At 51.4% G+C, this 21,353-nt stretch overlaps 2 protein-coding genes across 2 annotated transcripts in view; both read right to left on the bottom strand.

The window, feature by feature from the left end:
• Positions 1 to 246: 246 nt before the first annotated feature.
• PWP2 (PWP2 small subunit processome component) lies at positions 247 to 13,605 on the bottom strand. The gene is made up of 21 exons (XM_080937632.1): positions 13,567 to 13,605; positions 12,731 to 12,843; positions 11,719 to 11,813; positions 11,445 to 11,544; positions 11,178 to 11,321; positions 10,289 to 10,424; positions 9,824 to 10,053; positions 8,993 to 9,136; positions 8,599 to 8,669; positions 7,909 to 8,045; positions 7,359 to 7,507; positions 7,109 to 7,256; positions 6,671 to 6,821; positions 6,024 to 6,204; positions 5,394 to 5,541; positions 4,611 to 4,719; positions 4,017 to 4,082; positions 3,051 to 3,269; positions 2,788 to 2,938; positions 2,617 to 2,691; positions 247 to 1,381 (listed from the first exon to the last, which is right to left on the bottom strand). The coding sequence occupies exons 1-21, from the start codon at positions 13,582 to 13,584 to the stop codon at positions 1,204 to 1,206; spliced, it is 2,763 nt and encodes a 920-aa protein (XP_080793758.1). The 5' UTR covers positions 13,585 to 13,605; the 3' UTR covers positions 247 to 1,203.
• A 2,486-nt stretch (positions 13,606 to 16,091) lies between these two features.
• The window catches only part of TRAPPC10 (trafficking protein particle complex subunit 10), a 52,314-nt gene continuing 47,052 nt past the window's right edge, over positions 16,092 to 21,353 (bottom strand). Inside the window, exons 22-23 of the mRNA XM_080938366.1 lie at positions 17,462 to 17,656; positions 16,092 to 16,814 (exon numbers count right to left, since the gene is read on the bottom strand). Of these exons, the coding sequence (XP_080794492.1) occupies positions 16,576 to 16,814; positions 17,462 to 17,656 (434 nt within the window). The 3' untranslated portion in view covers positions 16,092 to 16,575. The remainder of the gene's footprint in view (positions 16,815 to 17,461; positions 17,657 to 21,353) is intronic.

Here is a 21,353-nt window from a genome sequence, read left to right as displayed (position 1 = left end):
CGGGTGGCACAGGCCTGGGTACCACAGAGCAGATTTGTAAAGTACTCCAAACTGAGGCAAGTTTCTGGTATAAGAATTCGACTTCTTGGAAATGGGAAATGGCTGCAGTATCTCTCAGCACGGTTTGCCTGACCTTCCCCGGGCCCTCGGTTCCACATTATACCACACACAGACAAAACTGAGAAGGCTTCTTAAGACTGTATTCACCGCAGATGAGAATCACAAGACGGCAAGAAAACAAGCGAGTCCCTGTCTGGGCGGCCAGGATCCTGTCCCCCGGGGCGCGATAAGGAACAGTTTCATCTTCCACTACAACAGAAATGCTGTGCAGAACAGAAGTCTGGAGATACCAGGCTAAGCTCTGGCTTCTCTCCACACCCGTGTTCAAACCTGAGTGGATTCCAGGTGACCAGTATAATGAGGTGTGATAGCTAATGGCTCTCAGTGTGCCAGGCAGTGGCCACACAGACCCATCCCTGTAGCCTGGACAGAGGCCAGTGGAAAGTCATCAGCATGAGTTGGCACCTGTGGGCCTATTCACTGGCCAGTGACATGCTGGGCCTGGTCAACCACATGCACAGGAAGTTATCGGTAAGGCACCACTCTGGCATGGGGGGACTGTCCCCTCCCCCACATAGCCTCTGCATACTGGCAAAGATCAGTCCAAGCTTCCCTGGTCAGCCTTGGGCTGTCACACCCACCTGCCGGGGCCAGCCCAGCACACACCGTTTCTTGATGATCAGGACCATGGGCCTGAACAGACACTCTGGTCTCCCTGCTCACTTAAAGACAATGTTTCACCCAGGACTCATTAGAAACACTAGAAACTTGAAGTTGAGAAGCCAAGTTCTCACATTTTTTAAAAAAGCTCATTTTCCAACCCTAAATTCATTCTTTGAACATCGTATTAAAAATATAAATAATTCTAATGGAAAGTTTGCAAGTCCACACTTCTAAACCCGCACACTTCTCAGGAAGTGTGTCCAGGGTCATCCACAACACCAGCATTCTGGGCCCAAAGTGTATGTGTGTGCACTGTATCCTGGGCCTGAAAGGTTGGCTCGACATCCCATGGCAGCATGAGCAGTCTCACAGGAGAGTCCTGGCTGGACATCTTCGGGCCTCTGGCATCTCCCACTTCCTGGGCCAGGAGCACAGTGTTTCGATCTCTGATCAGCCAATCAGGCTGTGAGGTATGCAGTTCTACATCAGCATCCCCTCTTCCTCCTCCTCCTCCTCTGCAGCTCTGAGGAGGTGCAGACTGTCCTCATCAGATGCATCTGTGTCCTCCTCTGAGTCTACAGACTCCAGGGTGCGCTTCACACCCCGCTGCTTGGAAACCGCCAGTGCGTACTGGATGTTGAAACGGTTCCAGTCACAGCTGGGGACAGAAGACATTAGGTCAGCACCAGCATCTCGCTTCACCTCCACCAGCAAGATCAGAAGCAGCCATTCCCAAAACTTAGCCCTTCCTCAATTCAGTCCCTGCTCTAATCTGGCCTGCTTTTCTTGCTAGCCCTTCCATCACAGTCACTTACAGAGCCAGGGGCCTGATTCTCCAGACTCACAGGACAAAGGGCAAGTTTCTAACCTTATCTCTCAGAGCCACGAGTGGAGCAGAGCCCAGCAGAAAGAAATGGCTGCACATGAAACCTGTGGATATGGGGCTGGGGAGATGGCTCAGTGGTTGAGAGCACTGACTGCTCTTCCAGAGGTCCTGAGTTCAAATCCCAGAAACCACATGGTGGCTCACAACCATCTGTAATGGGATCCAATGCCTTCTTCTGGTGTGTCTGAAGACAGCTACAGTGTACTTATATATAATAATAAAATAAATAATTCTTTAATGAAAAGCGTAAAAAAAAAAACCGAAAGAAACCTGTGGGTGCCATGCTAGCTGAGGAGTCATGGGTGCACCAGCCAGGGAAAGGTTGCTAAGCAGACCCAGGCTGTAGCACAGCCACCTCCAATACCTGCCTGCCGCAGGCAGGACTCTAGGAGGGAACGGCACCAGGAAGAAGGGCGTGGTTCTCTAGACTTGGAGAAGCATTGCAAAGATAATCAGGAGGGCTATGGGGGCAGTGCCCAGGTGCCAGCCTCTCTCAGGGACTCTATGGAGAGACTAGCAAACAGTTGTACTATATGTGTGGCTCAGACATAGCAACTGCTCAGTGACGGATGGGTCACAGACCACCAAAGACTACCTGAAGGAGCAGGCTGGGGGTGAGGATACTCATGGGGTCATTCTGGCTAGGACTATCCCAAGAACAACAGTTCTATTCAGTTATTATGTCACACCAGGGAAATCCCTACACTCACAGGTCAGATCTCAGGAATTCAGGCTTCCTGACCCCAAGACCTGTGGCCATCTCTCAGTGACATGAGAATCCAGGCCAGTCTGCCCATTCCTACATTTGTGACATGTCTTAGCCCAGGATGAGGGACTCTCACTATGCCTCAGGCACGTCCATCCCACCTCTAAGTGGCAAATGTACACCGTGTCAGCCACACCCAGAGGGCATCACACCCATGGCAGATGCCTTCGGATCAGACACCATAGGGATAACCAACTGCACAAGCCCTACCCCATCCACCCACTAACACCAAGGCACGTACAGCTTGGAGACGTCATCCAGATGCCGCTGGAGGCCTTTCTGAAGGAACTGGACCACAGGCAGCAACTGTCCCGCCCTGAAAAGGAGACACTGGAAGTGTGTGCGCATGGAGGGGAAGCTTCCCTGAGACCAGGACCAGGCTGGGTTACCTGGGGAAAAACCCACTCTATACCTGGACTTCAGCTGCTGTCCGTGTGCCATAAGTAACTTCTGTGTCCACAGAAGGTAGAATTCCAGGTGCCTAGACTCTTCAAAGGAGGCGGCTAGGAACTCTAGCACTTTCCCTACATACAGCTCAGGCAGGGACGCGCTGACCACCTCAACTGCGGGAAGAAGAAAAGCCATGCTCGGTTTGCAAAGAAGTTACCAGGGAGAGTGGAGATGCCCAGAGCTCCTCTGCAGCAGCTCAGTGGCTGGCTGGTGGTCCTGGCTTACTCTCATTCTGTGGCACAGCCTCCAGGGCCTCCTGGGCCAGTTTTTTCTCATTGAGGCGGAAGGCCATGAGGATGGCTCGGGTAAACTCCCTCTGCCGGAGTGCCTCCCGGATCCGTCCAGGGGTCACAGTGGTGTCCAGCTCAAATGGGTCAAAGAGCATCTGGGCGTCCAGGGAGAAGATGAGGAGCCCTTCTGTGCTGGTAGCAGCCCAGCAGCGCCCTGTGGAGCAAGCAGCAAAGGGGCTCCCTTAAACTTACAGAGCTCACTCATCCCCTGCTTTGAAGAAGATATAAACAAAGCCTCGGGCAGACTTTCCTGGGCTACAGCTGCCCAGATGCCCGATTCCTCTGCCTGTTCCAGGAAGTCAGCAGGCTTCCCAGAACAGGGCAGACCTTCAGTCTTGAAAGCCATATGGTTAGTGCTGCCATCCACCGGGTATAGTGAGCAGTGGCTCAGAAAAAAACTAAGCTGCAGAACTGTGTGGCAGGACAGACGGGAACCAATCTGGGCCTTAGGCTGTGGTCCATGGCCAGCTGGTCTACTTTCCACAGTGGGAAGTGGGGCACAGGGCTGATGGTCTCCAGATGTGTCAGACACAGGACGACAGCACAACATACCTCACCCTGTCCCCTCCACTGCAGGGCACGGCTCAGAACCTTACACCCTGCTCTGCCACAATGGAACACACATACCTAGCAGGCTTCAGGCCTAGGCAGACCCTTGAACACACCGAGGGACAGAGGCAGCAGGGGTAAAACACTATCACTAGCTGAGGTGCTGAGAGTCAGCCTCCTAGGAAGGGTAAACCTCCCAAGAACCAGGGCAAACATGTGCCAGTCATTTCCTATTTACAGGACAGCAATGCCCAGAGACTGTCAGCAGCTTGACACTGCCCTTGCCCTTGGGAACAAAGGCCCTGGCACCTACTGAAATTGGCATTCGCTAGTAAGGGTTACCCGGGCTCACCAGTGGGAGAGAAGCGCAGAGAAGTCACCCTGATTTCTGGTTTGAAATGTCTGGAGCTCATATCACCTGGAGAGGAGAAACAACTGTACTTACTTGACTGTGCACACTGAGGCCCACCCGCAGGTCCACCGTGCTGCCCAAGGGTGGTCACAGGGAACTAAAAAGAACAGCTCTGTAGGAGGAAAAGCCGCTCCAAACCCCAGCAGCCCTGAGAACTCTGTTGCAAGCATTGTAGCCTCAAGGTATGGGCATGAGGGCCCAGGCCTGAGAGCATGAACTCCTGAGGGCATCTGCTGGGCAGCAGACAGCTCTACAGGTGGGTCTGACTGGTCCAGGGAAAGCCTACATAAAGGTACTCCAGCTTTCTGACTCATGGTTACCGGGATGGTCTGCCTGGGTCCTGGGTGGCCCCTAGCACTGATCCTGTAGAGCAAACGCACGGGGCTCTCTCCTTCTAATACAGTCTAGGCATTCCAAGTTCCAGAAAAATGTCCCAGTGAAGAAACAGGTAGAGCCCTCATTGCAGCCTCATGGAGGGGGCAGCAGTGGCACCAAGAAGGCAGGTGGGGGACAGGGCAGGGGACTTCTGCTCACCTTTCCTTACACCAGGCAATGGAACTGCAACCCTGTTCTCTTCCCCAGCATCTTGATCAATGAGTGCCAAGTTGCCAAACTCTGTCATCTTTCTCCGGTTCAGGAATTCCTAGAACAATAGAAGCCGCTCTCGTTTCTTGCCCATGTCACCAACTGTGCCTTCACAAGGACCTGACATGTGGACCCTACCCATAGAAGCTTCCTTCAGAGCTTGAACTCGTGGGGAGGGAGAGGACACTCTAAGGACCCAAGGATGTATACTGGCAATGTGGGCTATGGAGCTGTCTCCAACAGAGGTGCCCTTGCAAAACACAGATACACGAATACACACACACACACACACACACACACACACACACACACAGTTGCAGGCAGCCACAGGCCTACTCAAAGGCCTTACCTATATTCCTGGGGCAAACTGAGTATGAAGAGGGTTTAGGCCATAGACTGAGATAAACAAGGACAGACACCCGAGGGACAGTAATACACAGTCCTATAACACTGGGAATGCAGAGGCCAGGGACAGGCAGAATGTTGTGCCTTGGTTCTCTTCTTTGTTTTTTTCCCATAAACCTGCCAGTTTACATTGAATTCTCCTGTCTTCTAAACTACCTAACCAGGTAATACCAGGCCCAGAGACAGAGAAGATGACAGGTCCTAGGGGGTTTGGGCTCTTCTGGGCAGTCGGTCTAGTATAGGCACTACCATGTGCTAACATTTTAGACCACCCAAGGCCCATGAAGCCAAAACACCTGCTAAGTGGCCCACGCCCTGCCCACTCACCTCCATGGCATCCAGAGAGAGGTTGCAGGAGAGCTCAAACCTCTTCACCAGGATTTGCTCCCGGACGTGGTAAAGGCACACGAACTTGGACATGCCTCCCGCCAGGATGTTCTGCCCATCCGCGGAGTAACACAGGGTAGTGAAGGCCCTAGGTAGAAGACAGTTTCTCAAGCTCCAATCACTGGGTTAAAAGCCAACTGGAGAAAGTAGGGACCACCCCACAATGACACCCCAGGAGGCAAATACTTATTACACTAGGGTGGCGGAAGGTTCCCTGGCCAACCTCAGCAAAGCAGGTACACCTGCGACCCTCAAAGATGGCACCCCTGGGACATCCCACAATCAGTCCAGAACCAACTGGTTCCAGTTGGGTTCAGGAGGGCAGAAATTGCAACTCGCCACACACCAGGTGGATGGCAATGGTGCCAATGGAGAACTCTCATCACATGCTAAACTCAGCAAACCCACAGCATCTGTTGGTATGATGCAGGCTTGCACAGATCAGAGGCCTCACCTACCTCCACTCGGGACTAGGCAGTCTCAGAACGGATTTAACAAACAGGTTAGCAAAGAGGCCTCTGTGCCCTGTGCTGGCTTTCCCCCACCCCTGCCGAGACAACCGACACTCACTTGCCCTTGGCTGAATGTTTGGCTGTGATCTTGTCCAGTTCCTTCCTGCCTGTCTTCAGGTCATGCCTGCCCTCGATGGAGCCCACCTGTACAGCATTCTCCGGGTCCCAGAAAGTGATCTGTGAATTCAGCGTGGCCACAGCCAGCTCTGCACCATCAGGGCGGAAAGTCACAGCCAGGGCTAGAGAGAGAGAGAGGAAGGAACATTAGGCTCAGGAGGCCAGGGAACCCCGAGGTGCACAGGGAACTCATCAAGAACAGCACCAAGCCTGGAAGCAAGAGTGCTATACATGCCAGCCGGGGACATCCAGCTCTCTGATGGGCGTCTGGTGCCACTCAGACACAAGAGAGTCACACAGGCCGCCCTGTAGCTCAGTCTGCTCCTGGCACTCCTAGGGACTCAGTGGTTTAGCCTGAAGGCTGCTCTGAAAAGCAACAGGGAGCATGACAAAGGCCCAGGACCTGCAACCTGTCAGTGGATCAATGACCAGTTTTCTCTCACCATGCCTCCAACCTTGGCTGCTGGGTCTGTGGGTCTAGCATCATTCTCATCACCCACTGAGCTCACATCAAAAACCCAAGGAGGCAGCACACTAGAGAAACAGCTCTTGCCCCCCAACCATCTGCAGATCGCAGCCACAGCTCACCATCAGAGGTCAAACTCAAGGTCTCTTTGGTTCTCCAACTGTCAAACATGTCCCACAGGCGCACTGTCTTGTCCCAAGAGGCACTAGCCAGGATGGACTTCATTGGGTTAAAGCAAAGACCACTGATGGGCCCCTCATGGCCAGACAGAACCTACAGAAGCAGAGGGTTAGAGACAGATGTGGGAGGGGCCGGAGCACCACTGTGGGATGTGAGGAGGAACGTGGGAAGACCAAAGGGCAGGCCAAGCAATCCGTTAACTGCTGCTGCTTATTACATGGAGTTCTGTGCTTGGCTTTGCACCCAGGTCCCTGAGCCCCAGCCACTGATTTGGTTTTTTAGGGTATTCCAAGGATGCCAAGGATTGAAGTAGGGATAGCCTTGCCCTCCTGTCCCCAAGCATTCTAAGTACATGGGCTAGGGGACCAGATGACTCTTACATCAAGAAGCCTGCCTGTCTGCATGGACCACACAAAGATCTCAAAGGAGTCCTGCGCCCCTGCAGAGACGATCTCCCCACTTGAGTCAACAGCCACACAGGAGAACTGCGTGGGGCGTGGAGACGTGAAGGTGCGGAAATTCCGGTACCTGAACAGGAATAAGGTCAAGGTAGTCGTCAACACACACCTATACCTCTGAATACTTTGTCCACAAAGGACCTGGAGCCCCGGGCTCGGAGGCAGGACTCACCTATGAAGATCATAGGCTCTCACGGTGCCATCCAAAGAGGATGTGACAATGACATGGCCTGTGGCGGTGAATGTCACTCCAGTAACCCCACTCGAGTGCTCCGTGAGAGTGACAAAACAGAAGCCACTGAGGGTGTTCCACACCTTGACCTAGAGAGGGAGCATACGGGAGGCATGTACACAACCACCCAGACCCTGACCATGAGTCTTAGCACAGTGGCTACACCAGGTGAGGCCTGGAGAGGCCACCTGTACCTCATGGTTCCTGCCACCTCTGGGTGGAGACTGAGGGAGTAAGGGTGGCAGTGAGAGTTCTAACAGGGGTGAACACGGCCCAAGCCAGGCCCAGCAAGCGCCCGCTGCTTCACGTGTTGGCTGGCACTGGAACTTCTACAGCATCAGAAACAGGAACACTTGGACTCTCTCTATCCCAAGTCCTCTAAATGGTCTTTTAGGGGCCCACTGAGGCTGTTAGCCTGAGAAATGGAGGTCAAACTTCCACCACCTGCCTGGCCCACCCACAGCTAAGCCCAATGAAGGCCAGTGCCCACCTTGCCATCGTCCCCACCGGTGACGATGTACTGCCCGTCAGGGGAGTAAGCCAGGGCTACCATGCTGTTGAAGTGGCCCTGTTGCTTGAGCACGTAGGATTCACTCTGCCATTCCCACACCAGCAGCTGGCCCATGCCTGTGGGCACAGGAAAGCTGGAATTATGGTCTAGAAACCCCCCCGCAGCCCCCACACATGGCACGGAACAGGGTGCTAACTACTTCTGCAATGCAGTCAGCCAGGTCTGGACTCAGGCCTAAGGCAGCCCAAGGCAAGGAAATCAAAAGACCAATGACAGAAAGTGAACCCCACCCCTCCCACCTGAGGCTGACACCATCTGCAGCCCTGCAGGTGACTGGACTGGCTAGGTCCTAGTAGACAGGGATGTGGGCACCTCTGCAGGCCAAAACGAAAGGTCCACTAGAGACTAGCAGTTAGGTATGGGCATGGGCCTCAGAAGGTCGCCCATCTGTGGCTTCACTGACTCTCCTGACACACACACCTAGAGCCACTACACTTCTGCTCAGATGGGCTGTGAGAAGCTCCTCTCCCCAGGAGACCAGGCTTCTACTGCAGAAGGCAGTGTGGCACCCCACAAGGTCCAGTCTGGCTTCACCCAGCTCTTTGCCCCAAGACTTGATCTAGAGTCAGCTTTTAGGTTTTCCCCCTACAGCAGGGCAGGGAAACCAACCTGAGCAGCCAAAGGCGATCCAGTCCCCAGCGCTGTTGATGGCAACCGAAGCCACTCTCTGGTCAGAGATGCTGGACAGACAAGAGCACTGTGAGGGAAGGGTGAAGAGGAGCGGCCAATCTGCCCGCCGCCGCACTCCTCTCCCCTCCTGTTAGAGCCCAGGCCCTGCTCGCTGGTAGGAGCCAGCGGTCACTGGAGGAAGTAGCACTTTAACATTCTCTGCTCCTGAGATAAAAGACCAAGGACAGAAAGTAGACCCCGACCTCTCACACCCAAGACAGGTGTCTGTGGCTCACGTGTAGAGCGCAGTGGTTGGTGGGAAGCTGTCCTGCAGGCCCGTTCACCCAGGACCTCACTGTGCACACACAGAAGCATCCCAGTGAGCCACACTCACCTCAGGGAGTGGATAAGATTAAACTCTGGGAGCTCATGCAGATGGAAGATTCCAGAAGCAAAACCCGTGACCAAGAGATGGGTCTTCTTATGATATGCGGCAGCTGTCAGGTTGTTAAAGTCTCCTTCTTTGTTCAAGAAGTACCTGGATTGACAGGCAGAGCACAGGGGAGGACAGAGGGTGGGGGGCTGGGTCTTCCCTCCCACCTGGAAGCTTGGGACAAGGGCACATGGGGAGCCAGGTGTGGCCTGTGCTGCAGGCAGCTGCTAGCCCCCCACATCCCCCACTTCCTTCTACAAGCCTGCTTGTCCAGCTGGGGCTCTCTGCAGGTAAAGGTGACCCAGAAACACCTCTACCAGGGTAAGAGAGGCACACAGCTCTCCTGTGTGGCTCTGAGATGATTCAGACCTGTTTCCTGTGTGTCCTTTGCATGTTCCACCCCAATCCTGATCACTCACAGATAGACACCTTCCTTCTACACTGGCACCTGCCCATAACCCCGGTGGGTGCTGTGCCGATAAGACAAGGCCAAGTGCGCCCTCCCCTGACCCTACCTGGAATATCCTGAGACCATAGGTCCATCCAGACTTTCTCCTTCGTCCCATCCCTCACTCTGCCATCTTCTAGTTCAGATGCCATGATGGCCCCCCTCCTGGGTCCTGTCCTCTACCCCGGACAGTGGCTTCATCCAAAGCCAGGTGACTTCAAAAGAGCCGACCGTGGGCACTTTTCCTTTGCCCACAGCCCCACTACACTGCCACCCCACAAGTCTCCCCCACACCGAGGTGAGCACCAAACAAGTGGAGAGAACAGTAAGGCTGGAAGACCTACTTGGCCAGCCGTGAGTATCTCACTTTGCCGACCCTCTCCTGCTCGGCTGGCAAGGCCTTCCCTCGGATGGTGGTTTCTCGATCCCCCTCCTCTTCATCTTCCTCCTCTTCCTCCTTCTCCCTCTGCAGTATGTCTGCCTTCCAGCCCCTAGGTGCCTTAAGCCGCAGGCCCTCAGGGGGTGTGTCACACTGCCACACACACAGGGCTCCATCTTGGCTGAGTGAGTATAGCTGCAAAGGAAACAGCTGGGCTAGAAACAGGCCAGTCAGTCACCCAGTGCCCAGGCCCTCATATCAGGTGCCCTTTAAGCTTGGTGTTTGAATTCTGGCTCCATCAAGCCCCCATCCTCCTCCCCTTCCCACCTGGGCAGTGGCCAGGGCCAGTTTGCTAGTTCTGAGAGATTTCCTAGGGCAGCCACACAAAGGCTCAGACTGCTGGGCTAGGGAGTGCAGGTAAGGGACGTACATCTAGGCTGTTGGACTCAAAGAAGCAGGCCACAATGGCATCCTTGTGTCCACTCAGAGCATAGTAGATGAGATTGTCCCAGCGCTCAGCTCCGAACACCCAGGTGGACATGTCTTTGCTTCCAACAACAAAGCACCTGGAATAGAGACACTTGGTCAGGGCTCACGACGGTGCCACTACCCTTGTGGCCACTTATGGATTCCCTCTGAAGGAACCTTGAGACTACTGATGCCCCGTCATGGGCTTAGAGGACAACTCGAACCTATGCCTGTGGGTCTTTCTGGGTATGGCAGCTGATTCCTCCCACCCTGGATGCAACCTGAGATTCCGTCTGAGGGCATTCTCTTAACCACATAGTCAGATGCATGGGACGAGCTAGCTGCTGTCGAAGGCAGCGTGCTACAGCAGGGCACTGACAATTTGGTTTTGGCTCTGTGCTTGCTGGAGGTCTGGCCAGGGTGCAGGAACAGGGGAGGTCCTGTGACCACCACCCTCTCCGCCTGAGGCAGGGGTTCAGCACCCAAGTCAAGTCAAAACAAAACAGATGCCTTCAGGGCAAGAAGTTAGATAGTGTATGAGGCAGAAGCCAGGCCTAAGCAGCAGCTCCCAGACAACATAGCTAGCTTGTGTATTCTTGACAAATTGAATGGAAACTCTTATTTCAACCAAGACCTGCATCCCATTAGGAAAATGGTAGTAAATGGGAGAAGGAAGAACATTATAGACCTCACCTAGAGCACAGCTCAGTCCTGCTATTAGAGGCTGGGCCAAACTAAAAGATGGGCTCATAATGCATTTAAAAAAAAAAAAAAAAAGCTGCCACAATTTATGGAAAGAAGACCAAATTCTCCAGGGACGGATGGCCCAAGGTGCTTCTCCCCGGTCTCACTTGGAGTCGTCTGTCCAGTCGATGCACGTGGTCTCATCGTAAGGCCCAAAATAGGTTTTGTCCAGAACAAATGCATTGAATTCTCTCTTCTTTCCGGGGGCATGGTACATCTGAGCGATGTTGCCCTTTGTGACGACAAATTTTCTGTAGAAACAGGGTCACGTGTGATACGGGGGACCGACAAGTAGCTGGCTCGAGACCGGTACTCTGGATTCTTGACGGAGAGGCACCCATGGCAGGAGACAGACAGAAGACAGGTGCTCTTACCTGCCATCGGGGGAGAAGGAGACGCTGTGCACGGAACCCTTGAAGTGGAAATGGTGGAGCACCGACCTGTACACCAAGTTGACTAGCAGAGCGGAACCTCCTGTGAGAGAGTGAGATGCAGCCATCCAGCCCAGACGCAACCCCTGTCCGCCCTGGGACGTGGACTGCCTGGACCCATGCTATGAGGCTGAACTTGACCCTAGGCGATGCCCTTGTTACACGGCCCAGAGGGCACAGGGTCACCCCAATGCCTGCCCACAGCAACATGGATTACCTTCGTCGACGATGATTGCGAGCCGACCATCTGGGGACAGCCCCACACACTTGATGTTGTACTTGGTGGCTAGAGGCAATGTGTCGGATCTGTTGCTGAGAAGCACAAAAAACCCCAGAGCACAGTTAGTCTCAGGCACTCAGACAAGGAGGACAGCGGGGCCAGGGACAGACTAGTAGCTGGTTCTCTTGCTGTAGGGCCCCGAGACTACAGCTTGTTCCTTGACCTGCTAGGTCGTCTTGGCATTGACCTTTCAGAGTCAAGGGTAGCACACTGGCAAAAGCTGAATGTTCTTAAACTCAAAAGTAGGTAGAAGGGGGAAAAAGCAGGGTTTGACTGAGCTGGAGGCAGAGCATAGGTGTCGTAACCAGATCACAGTCCATTATTTTGTTGGGGTTCTTCTTTAACAAACAGGCTCTCTTTATTCTCAAGTCCCTGAGATGCCATTTAAAGAGACAGTGGCTCAGAAGATCTGACTAGACCCTGTAATCCATCAACAGCAGGTTTGCACCACTGGCCGGAGCCTACAGTCTGCAAACGGACGCCTAGGACTAGCCAGCTAACCGAAGCCAACGAGAGCACAGTGGCTAGAAAAACTAGAGGGTCTTTCCCAGGCTAGAGAGGGTCAGCCTACGGCCGCTCAGACAGTCCAGGCTAGGCCCAGTCAGACAGAAAAGCAACAGTAGCACATTTGTTGGGACAAAGGAAGCTAAGCCGGACCTCTTGCTGTCAAGTTGCCCATTCTAGATCTGACCATCTCAGCAGGGCCAGTGGGAACCATCAGAGCCCTTTGGAGATAACCCTCCTGCCTGCCACCACCTCCACAGAAGAGGTACAGTCCCTTGCTAGCCAAAAGGCACATGACTTTTCCTTTCTCTTTAAGGGTAATGTTGGTGTCCTAGATACTAGAATGAAGAGTGAGGATCCCAGCATGACCCCATGACTTCCTAAATCATGGTTAGCCCTCACAAGCAGGCTACCATCCCTGCTAACATTGTCTCTCCATACTTACTTCTTAAGGTCAAACACAGTGACTCTATTTCCCACAGGGCTGATGAGAGAATTTCCATCACGAGTGAAATTTAAGTTTCCACACCGATAAACCGTACCCAACAAATTTGAGAACTGCAAAGGAAATGAATCAGTTTTAACACAGAGAACAGTGTCAACTCACTAAGGGTACGATACTCCCAAGACAGGAAGCATTTGCCAGGCACAGAAGGGTATAGGATCCCCATTCTAAGAGAAGCTTCCTCAGTGAACAGGGTTCCTGGAGATGCTCATCACTGCTACCATCCTATGTATCAGTGCCCCGGTGTATCCTTTCTGCTATCAAACGCAAGCATCGCCATCCAACAGACACAGCTCGGTGTAGAGACCCGAGCCTTGTATTCTATGTCCACATAGAAATGGCACATAGGCAACTGGACTGATGTCCAAACACTGCAAAGCCCGTAACTGCTTACAGGGATTGCCTAGGCTGAAACCTAAGGCAGGAGTCAGTTTGGGCTGTAGGTGAACAGCTAGATAACACAAGACAGAGCTTGGCTTCTAAGAGGTATGACTAGCTCGAGGCGTGCTGTCGAGATGCTCCAAGGACTGGCCGCCCTGTCTGGAGCTGAATGTTGCTGAGAGTCTTTCAGCAGCCACTGCTGTGTTGTCTGACAGGGAGAGGGCTGGGTACACAGCCCGAGACCCAGTTTGGTGGGAGCCGGGGCTTCAGTGTGAACCGGGAGCGACAGCTAGCGAAGGGCCGACCCACCAGTGCTTCCCACAGGCAGCCGAGATGCCAACGACCTCGGAACTTTCGATCGCCCTCCCGCTGCCCCTACCCGGTCCGCCGCTCACCCGGTAAGCGAATTTCATCCTGGAGCCACACGTGCGATACTCAGCTCCAGCCACTTCCGGAATACGAACTACCTCCGGCGCGCAAATTGCGCATTTCCGGGGCGGGGCCGCAGCCCTAGTGCCTCGCCCACTTCCCCGCCACTACGCAGGCGCGGCGCAGCGGTGAACTAGCTTTGAGACTGCTAGGTCGGTGGAGATTGGAGCTAAGCTCTAGGTCTCCTTGTGCAGAAATTGAGGGATCCGGGTCAGAAGCTGGGAAAGCGAGCACCACACACTCGCCTGTTACCGTGAAAACAAAACAAAAACAAGTTCAAACGGAGTTTCTTCTTAAAATGTGTATTTTTAGAATTTTAATGCTTACACTTTAAACAATCTTAGTACAGTGGCTTTACTGACATTGTTACAGAATACTGTGAAATGGAACCAACGCCTACAGTGTCAAGGTGCGGCCGTCACCTTTCCTAGAACCAGTCCCAGCTGCCTCCTCTCTTACAGAGAAAGGATGTCTTCATGAGAAATAAAAATGTAAAGTCATGCCGGGCTTATTTTAAGCGTCGTAGTTTAAAGGAAACACACTGGTCAGTTCTTTCATAAAAAGCAGCATTTTTTTTTTTTTTTTTTTTTGCATTTCTAGATAAAATCTGGCATGTTTAATTTGATTTTAAAATTTAACCTTGTTTTAAATGCTCAAGAAAAAAACCTAAGAGAGGCTTTGTTATCTCTGGGATTTCTACTCTTATCTGACACAGGCACCCATACCCAATGGGGCTGTAGGCAGGAGACATCAAATACAAGCCCCACGTTACAATCAGAAGTTACAATTCTTCTAATCACAGGAGGCCCCGTGAAATTCACAAAAACTGTAACTGCCTTTCCTCTTGCTGTATCTACACGTTGGTACCAACTGTTTGTAAACATCAGTGCATTTGCTTTCCAGACACACTCCCTGTCTGGCTTGGCCATGTCTAACACCTGCTTCGTCTTCACCAAACGACTAATGCCCTTACAACAAAATCCAGTGACAGTCTCTTAGCTCCTCTACAAACAGAAGGAACAAGGATGACTTTGTGTGACATCTCCCATCTTGAAAACAAACATACACAAGTAGTTTCTGGGTAGCTAGAGGAGGAAAAAAATCTCTCTCAACAATAGATTTGATTTCATCCTATACACAGATAATAGAACTACCATCAACATTTTAGAGTACCCCTTTGTTTTATTCTAAATATATATAGTTAGAAAACTCCAGAGAACTCAGAAATATGAAACTCAGGGAGCAGGTGGTTTACTTAGAACTAGACCCTACGCTGAAGCTGAGCAGTACACTACATACAGAGGTGGGAGGCTAACATGGCCAGATGGAAGCTTTTCTGACAGGATCAAGTCTCAAGGACCTCCTCACACGTGGGCTTGACATTTGCAGGGCAACTGGCAAGGTTGGCCGAAAACAGGGTTCAGAGGGTGTACACATTCAGTAAGTATGAAGTTCTAATTTGCATACCTAGCCCACCCAAGTTTATTAGGTTTTAAAATGCACATAAAATAAGCTTCCTAGTGGTTTTAATAAATGTTTATTTTCTTTATGTATTCCTCTAACTCCTGCAAATTAAAAAGATTTGGTGGTGGTGTGTTGGGGGTAGGGTCACACCATCCTTTACTTACTGAGTTAAAAGCAAATACACTGAACACTAAAGAGTGTTGGCTTGGCTCTCCTGGTTCTACCTGTGTCCCTGACTCCCGAGGCCCAAGTTGGGCCCTGGGCGACAGCCACCACTGAAGAGCGCTCCTTCCTCTTCCAGCTCCCATGTGAGGTTCCACTCATGTAAGCCATGCCAACGAGCCCAGAACACTGTCTCGTGTACAAAAATACATCACTTCGGAGGACCGAAAACGTTTAATACATACAGCATGTATTTACAAGCTATGACTTCCACACCAGTAAAAACAAACACACATTTATTTTGTCCTTGATTTTTGGTGCAACTTATACACAAACATTACATCAGTTAGTCTGTACTCTTAAAAATAATAAATCAACAATATGTACAATCAAATTTACAACCAAAAGTAAATGAACCCGTTGGTGCGGTGTGACTGCAGCCCGGTGACCCAGCTGAGGTCCTCCAGGCCCCGAGTCCTTTACAACTGACAGAGCACACGAGAGAGGCCGCGCTCATCTTCACTCCAGATGGAGCAGCTTCAGTTCCAAGACTTAAGGTGCAAAAGATGTCGATTATACAACTACAATACATGAGCAGACTTTAAAGTGAGAGAAAGCACTTCACCCCACATCCACCAATTATAATAAATATAGATTTAATTCCAAGTGCATATGTTATTCAATCAACATTAGGGCAATCGGAAACCTAGAACCTTTAGCCTAAGCCATCTCCATACCACAGTTCCCTCTGCTCTGGTCGCCTCTGCAGTACCTTTCACGTGGCTTCTACAGATGGACCTTGTGATCTGCTGGGCATCCCAAGGCACAGAAGGGGTAATGTTCCCTCCCACCCCACCCCACGGCCCCAGAGCTGTTACTATAAAACCATAACCAGGGACTCTGGCATGTAGGACAGTGTGTTTCATCCTGGGAGACCCACAAGTTGCCCAGGGACTGGGCTGTATGAGAAGGGCACACAGTGCCATAAGAGGACTGCAGTCTGCGGAAGATCCACCTCAAAGAAGCAATGGGGATGTACAGAGAGCCACCAGGAGAGAGCTATGAGCGGAGACCAGACCCTCTTAAGAGAGTATGATGATTGGGGACACCAGCACAGGACACAGGGACAGGGATAAAAAAAAATAAAAACAAATCCTGTGTCGTAGACAACATGAGGTGATGCTCTGCTCCACTGAGCAGCTGAAGGACACTGTTCTCTGCTGTGTCTGTAGCTAGGCAGGACCGCCAAAGTCTGGTTAGAGCTAGTGTGTTACCACAGACCACAATCCAGCCACAGCCCCTAACGTGCACTCACGGCCACTCTGTGGCTTTGCTGACTCATGGCACAGTCAGGTAACACTAACTTCCAGGACGTGGTCGTCTTGACTGGGAATGACCAGGATCTGCATGCCAGTGCTGGAGTTGAAGACCTGGCCAGCGGGCAGAGCCTGGAGCCGGGGCATGGGCAAGCCTTTGTGCTCGCTGCTGGAAGTGGAGTGTGTGCTGCCTCTACTCCGCAAGCTGCTGCAGTCCAGCTGGTCATCTAGGTGCTTGTCCACTGACAGGCTGTCATTTTCTATCCAGCTGTCTGCGGAACACACAGAAATCAGACCAAGCCACCACAGAGTGAGCCTGGGGAGGGGGCAAACCCAACTTGGGCTGTCACATGAATGCAGAAGCACCAAGTAAGTGTCATGCTACTATAGAATCCCTGTGGTATTTTTTTAAAAAACTAGAACAAACTGGAATTTGGATGTTAATTTCTACTGGCCATGAAAATATGTATTAATTTTTCAATCTGTCACATGAAACTACAGCCTATTCAAATACAGAATTCACCATTGATCTTAAGAGGGTTCTGCCTACAACTTTCTCACTACTGAACTGACAGTGTGGTTTGGTCCTCTCAAGATGCCAGGTAGTGGCAGAAATTGCAGTCCCCAGTCAGTCTTCCCCAGATGGCTGGAGAAACAGCAGGCCAGCCCTAAGTACACTGTATAAGCCAGAGATTGGGGATTCTGTGCTTTGTTTTAAATCTCATTCTGTCTAGGGCTGTAGATTTAAAATAAGATCTGTACTAACACTTCTGCATAAGTGAGAAGCCAAGGCTCGGTTCAGATGCTCAGTGGGTCTGCACAGTGAGTGAACTGACTTTCGGTACTTCTAACATGGGATGACTTATCAGGACATGACCCCCTTTATGTAAGACAGGTTGGCCCTCTGTAAACTCCTTACCAGCATCCAGTTGAGAGGCATGAGCAGAATGGTGGGGGAGGTACTTGAACAGCCGGACATCAGGTAAGGGGAGGTAACCAGCAAACAGAGGCATCACTTCCATGTGGACTCTGTGAGTGGCCTGGGCAGCCAAAGGCATGGAGATGACACCACAGCTTTTCCCACAGACAGCCCAGTTGCTGCTGTTGTCCACAACTGAAATGAGGAGGACATACCATTGGTACAGACAGCAAAGCGAGATCCTCCCTTTCCAATCCTCAGGTCACAGTGGAGACCCCACCACAGGACACACATGTGTCACATAAAGTCCATCTTAGAGTGAGCATGTGCTCTGATAATTCAGGCACACCACTGTTTTAGTGCAACACACAGTTACTTCTAGTTTGGATCACAACAGATGCAGACAGAACACTTTCTTTCCATCAATAAAAGTGTTAAACTAGGCTGTTTGGAGGCAGATTTGTCTTGAGTAGCTGCATCAAGACCAGTGATGTTTGTTGTTCTATAGAAATGCCACCGCAGGCTTACAGCACAGCGGTGCCAAGCTCAGCAGTGGGCTCCAATGATGTTCATGCAAATGACTGCTTGGAAGAAGTTCTCTCTCTGGAGATGTGCTTTCTGAAGGGTCTGTCTTGTTATGTCTCCTTTTTCCTCTCTGCTTCCTGGATGCTATGAAGTGAACAGACTCTTTCACCATATCCCCAATAGCCATGTTTCTGTCTTGCCTCAGTCCCAAAGCAATGAATCAAGCTGCTGGTGAGCAAAGTCACCAAAGACAATCTGTCTCTGGTTTCCACAGATGTCTGTCACAGTGAGGAATCCATCCCTATCCCTGACAAGCTAGTCTCTGCTCCAGGTGTGACTACTCATGGAGAAAGAGTAAAGCTATCAACCTTCAGGTGCTTCCCAAGGATGTACGAAGATGGTATATACTGTGTCACTGAGGCCCAGCTCAGGCACAGTAGGGCCTCAGCATGTGTCAACTATCGCCGACATCAAAGATTTTGTTTATCGCTTTGTATTATTTGTATTATTGTTTTGAGACAGGGTCTGGATACTGTTGAACTCTCACTATAAGGACCAGGCTCACATGATCACGTGTTGAACTCACAGAGATCCACCTGTCTCTGCTCCTGGAGTACTGGGATTAAAGGTGTACACTATCACACCTAGCTGATCAACATGCTTCTTAAAACCCTTCCTGATCTAGGGTGATGCTAACACTCAGCCTGAGGTTAGGACAGTGAGCAAGGCCAGCCAGGGGCCAGAGTGGTGAGCAGGAAAGGAGCCTTTCCATAAGAAGCAGACAGGCAGCAAGGTCACGGCTTCCTATGCCACAAGAGCAGCAGCCGCCTACATAACGTGTGACTTGAAGGCCAGGGGCAACAGAGGCAGGTGAGGTGGCCGTGAGACGAGGTGCTGCAGAACAGGCAGGGAGCTCCAGTCTGCGGTCTCCATGCCACATTCATGATGGTTCTGATGAGGTGCAGGCACGCTATCTTACCCCTCATGTCCTTTACCAGCGCACTTGCTGGGATTGACAGCTGTACCTAAGAATGTCCTCCAAAGAGCAGCCACAGCTGCCTACTGTCCAGTTTATCCCACAAAGAAGCTTTACTTTTTCCTTTTTTTGGGGTGGGGGGAATGTGTACCATGGAGCATATGTGGACATCAGAGAACACCCTGCAGTATTCAGCTCTCTCCTCCTGTCACGTGGTCTCAGGGATCAAACCCAGGTGTACAGGTTTAGTGGCAAGCACATCAACTCACCGAGCCACCTTGTACCTGGATAGTCAGAGAGGGCATACACCCAGCCTTTCCTACTGTGCAGTCTCAAATGAGGACAGGAGCTTGCACTGGTAGGCGTGACCACCACAGCCAAAGGCACTTGGGAAAGGCATTTCTTTTGGTTTGATTCCACAGAACCACAGGCGTGGGCTGCTGCCCTCACCCTGACTCTTGCCAAACTCTGAACCATCCCCTTTCTTGTGGTGCTGTCACTTGAGACTGTCCCATCTTCAGAAGAGGGGTAAAGAAGCCCATCTGAAACAGCTGAGGACATAGAGCTACGGCAGCCTGGTGCTTCCTGTTTTTCCCATTCCCAGCAGCAGAATGGTGGCTCTGAGCAGAAGTGTGAAGGCATTCTGCACGGTGTGCTGAACTGAGCCATCTCCACAACTGCTCAGTTCTTTAGTTAATAACTAGTAAACTATGATAATCTGTGCTAGCAGATGTTTAGAAAATAAACCATGGGCGGCTGCCATGTCATGTCAGAAAAGAGCCTAGAACAACGCAGGGATGTCACACCTGTCATCCCAGAACTTTGCAGGCTGAGGCAAGAGAACTTCCATGAGTTCTAGGCCAGCCTGGGCTACAGAGAGAGATCTGGTCTTAGCTCCCCTTACCACCACCCCCTTTAGCTCCCAGCTCTCAGTCTTTGTCTTGACTGATAAAACCTGAGACTTTAAGCAAGTTACAGTTTGTAAAGCTTGCATTTGCCCCTATGCTTGACAGTCCCTGTGCCCACTGTGCAGGCGAGCTGCTCAGATGTGGTTTCTGACGTGAAATCAAACATGTCTACAACTGAAAGATGTGCAGACTTGGGACATCATACTTCCTAAATGACCAACTCATGGAGCTACAAAATGACACCTGACCAGAGTCCCTCAAACAGGAGATGGAAGGACTGCAGACATGAGCAACTTCAGACTCCAAACAGGGGAGGTCTCTAAAAGCTTCTTCACGTTCTTCAGCCAGTGCACTGTTCTCAGAGTACACACAGATAAGGCATGGGAATTCCGTTACCTTTTTTAAGCTAGACAGCAAAGGGATCAAAGACCCTAGAACATCAGGTGTATCTTTCCACTTGGGAACAGAATTATTTTTCATGAGAAATATCATGTTATGTGTTTACTGTACTGCTTTTATTGTGTACATGTATGATGGTGTACCATGTGAGTCATGCACACATCAGTGAGCTCTCTCCTTCCAGAGGCATGTCAGGGCTGGGCTTGGCTGTTGGTCTCCGTGCAGCAAGCATGCTTTTACCTGCTGAGCCAGCTGCCAGCCCTGTCTCATTTCATGTGTATATTATGTTTGTATGCATGCACACGTGGAGGCCAGAGGTCAACTTTGGCCATCACTCCTCAGGCACCATTCACCCTGCTTTGAAACACGTCTCTCACAGGCCTGGATCTCGCTGAACAGACCAGCCTGGCTGGCAAGTGAGCGCCAGGGACGCGCCTGTCTCTGCTTTCCAGCACTGGAGTTATAGAGGTGTCACCACATCCAGTTTGTTTGTTTTTAAGATGAGGTTTCTCTGTGTAGCAGTCCTGGTTACCCTAGAACTCTCTGTAGACGAGGCTGGCCTCAAACTCAGATCCACCGCCTCTGCCTCTGAGTGCTAGGATTAAGGGTTTGCGCCACCACTGCCTGCTACACCCAGCTTTTAATACTGAGGCTGTCCTTAGACTCCCGATTCCTCTATATCTACTTCCCAAGTCCTGGTGTTACAGGCATGTGCCATCATTCCTAGTCCACTGGTGTTCAGTTAAAAAACAAACAGTCTTAAAATTAGCATTAATGCCTGTGCAGGCCTGCATGTGAGAACTGGTCCTCTTTCCACTGTGGCTCTGGTTCAAGCTTAGGCCATGCAGTAGATGTTTCACAGCAGGAGTTTTTGCCCACTGAGCTGGCCCCACTGTTGCTTAAACAGAAAAATATTTGGTTCATCCGTCATACTTAGTGACTGTGAGAGCTGCAGGGCCTGGGGAGAGTAAGAATAGTGTGTGGTCAGGGCTTCAGCTGTTGGGAGCACGATGATACAGCTTTAGGGTGACGGTCGGACTCTGGACCCTACATAGACGGGCAGATGCATCAGTGGTGCCGAGTC

This window comes from Micromys minutus (genome assembly GCF_963924665.1).
Source record: "Micromys minutus genome assembly, chromosome: 25".
Lineage (NCBI taxonomy): Eukaryota > Metazoa > Chordata > Mammalia > Rodentia > Muridae > Micromys > Micromys minutus.
This window is presented reverse-complemented; position numbering and strand designations above follow the sequence as displayed.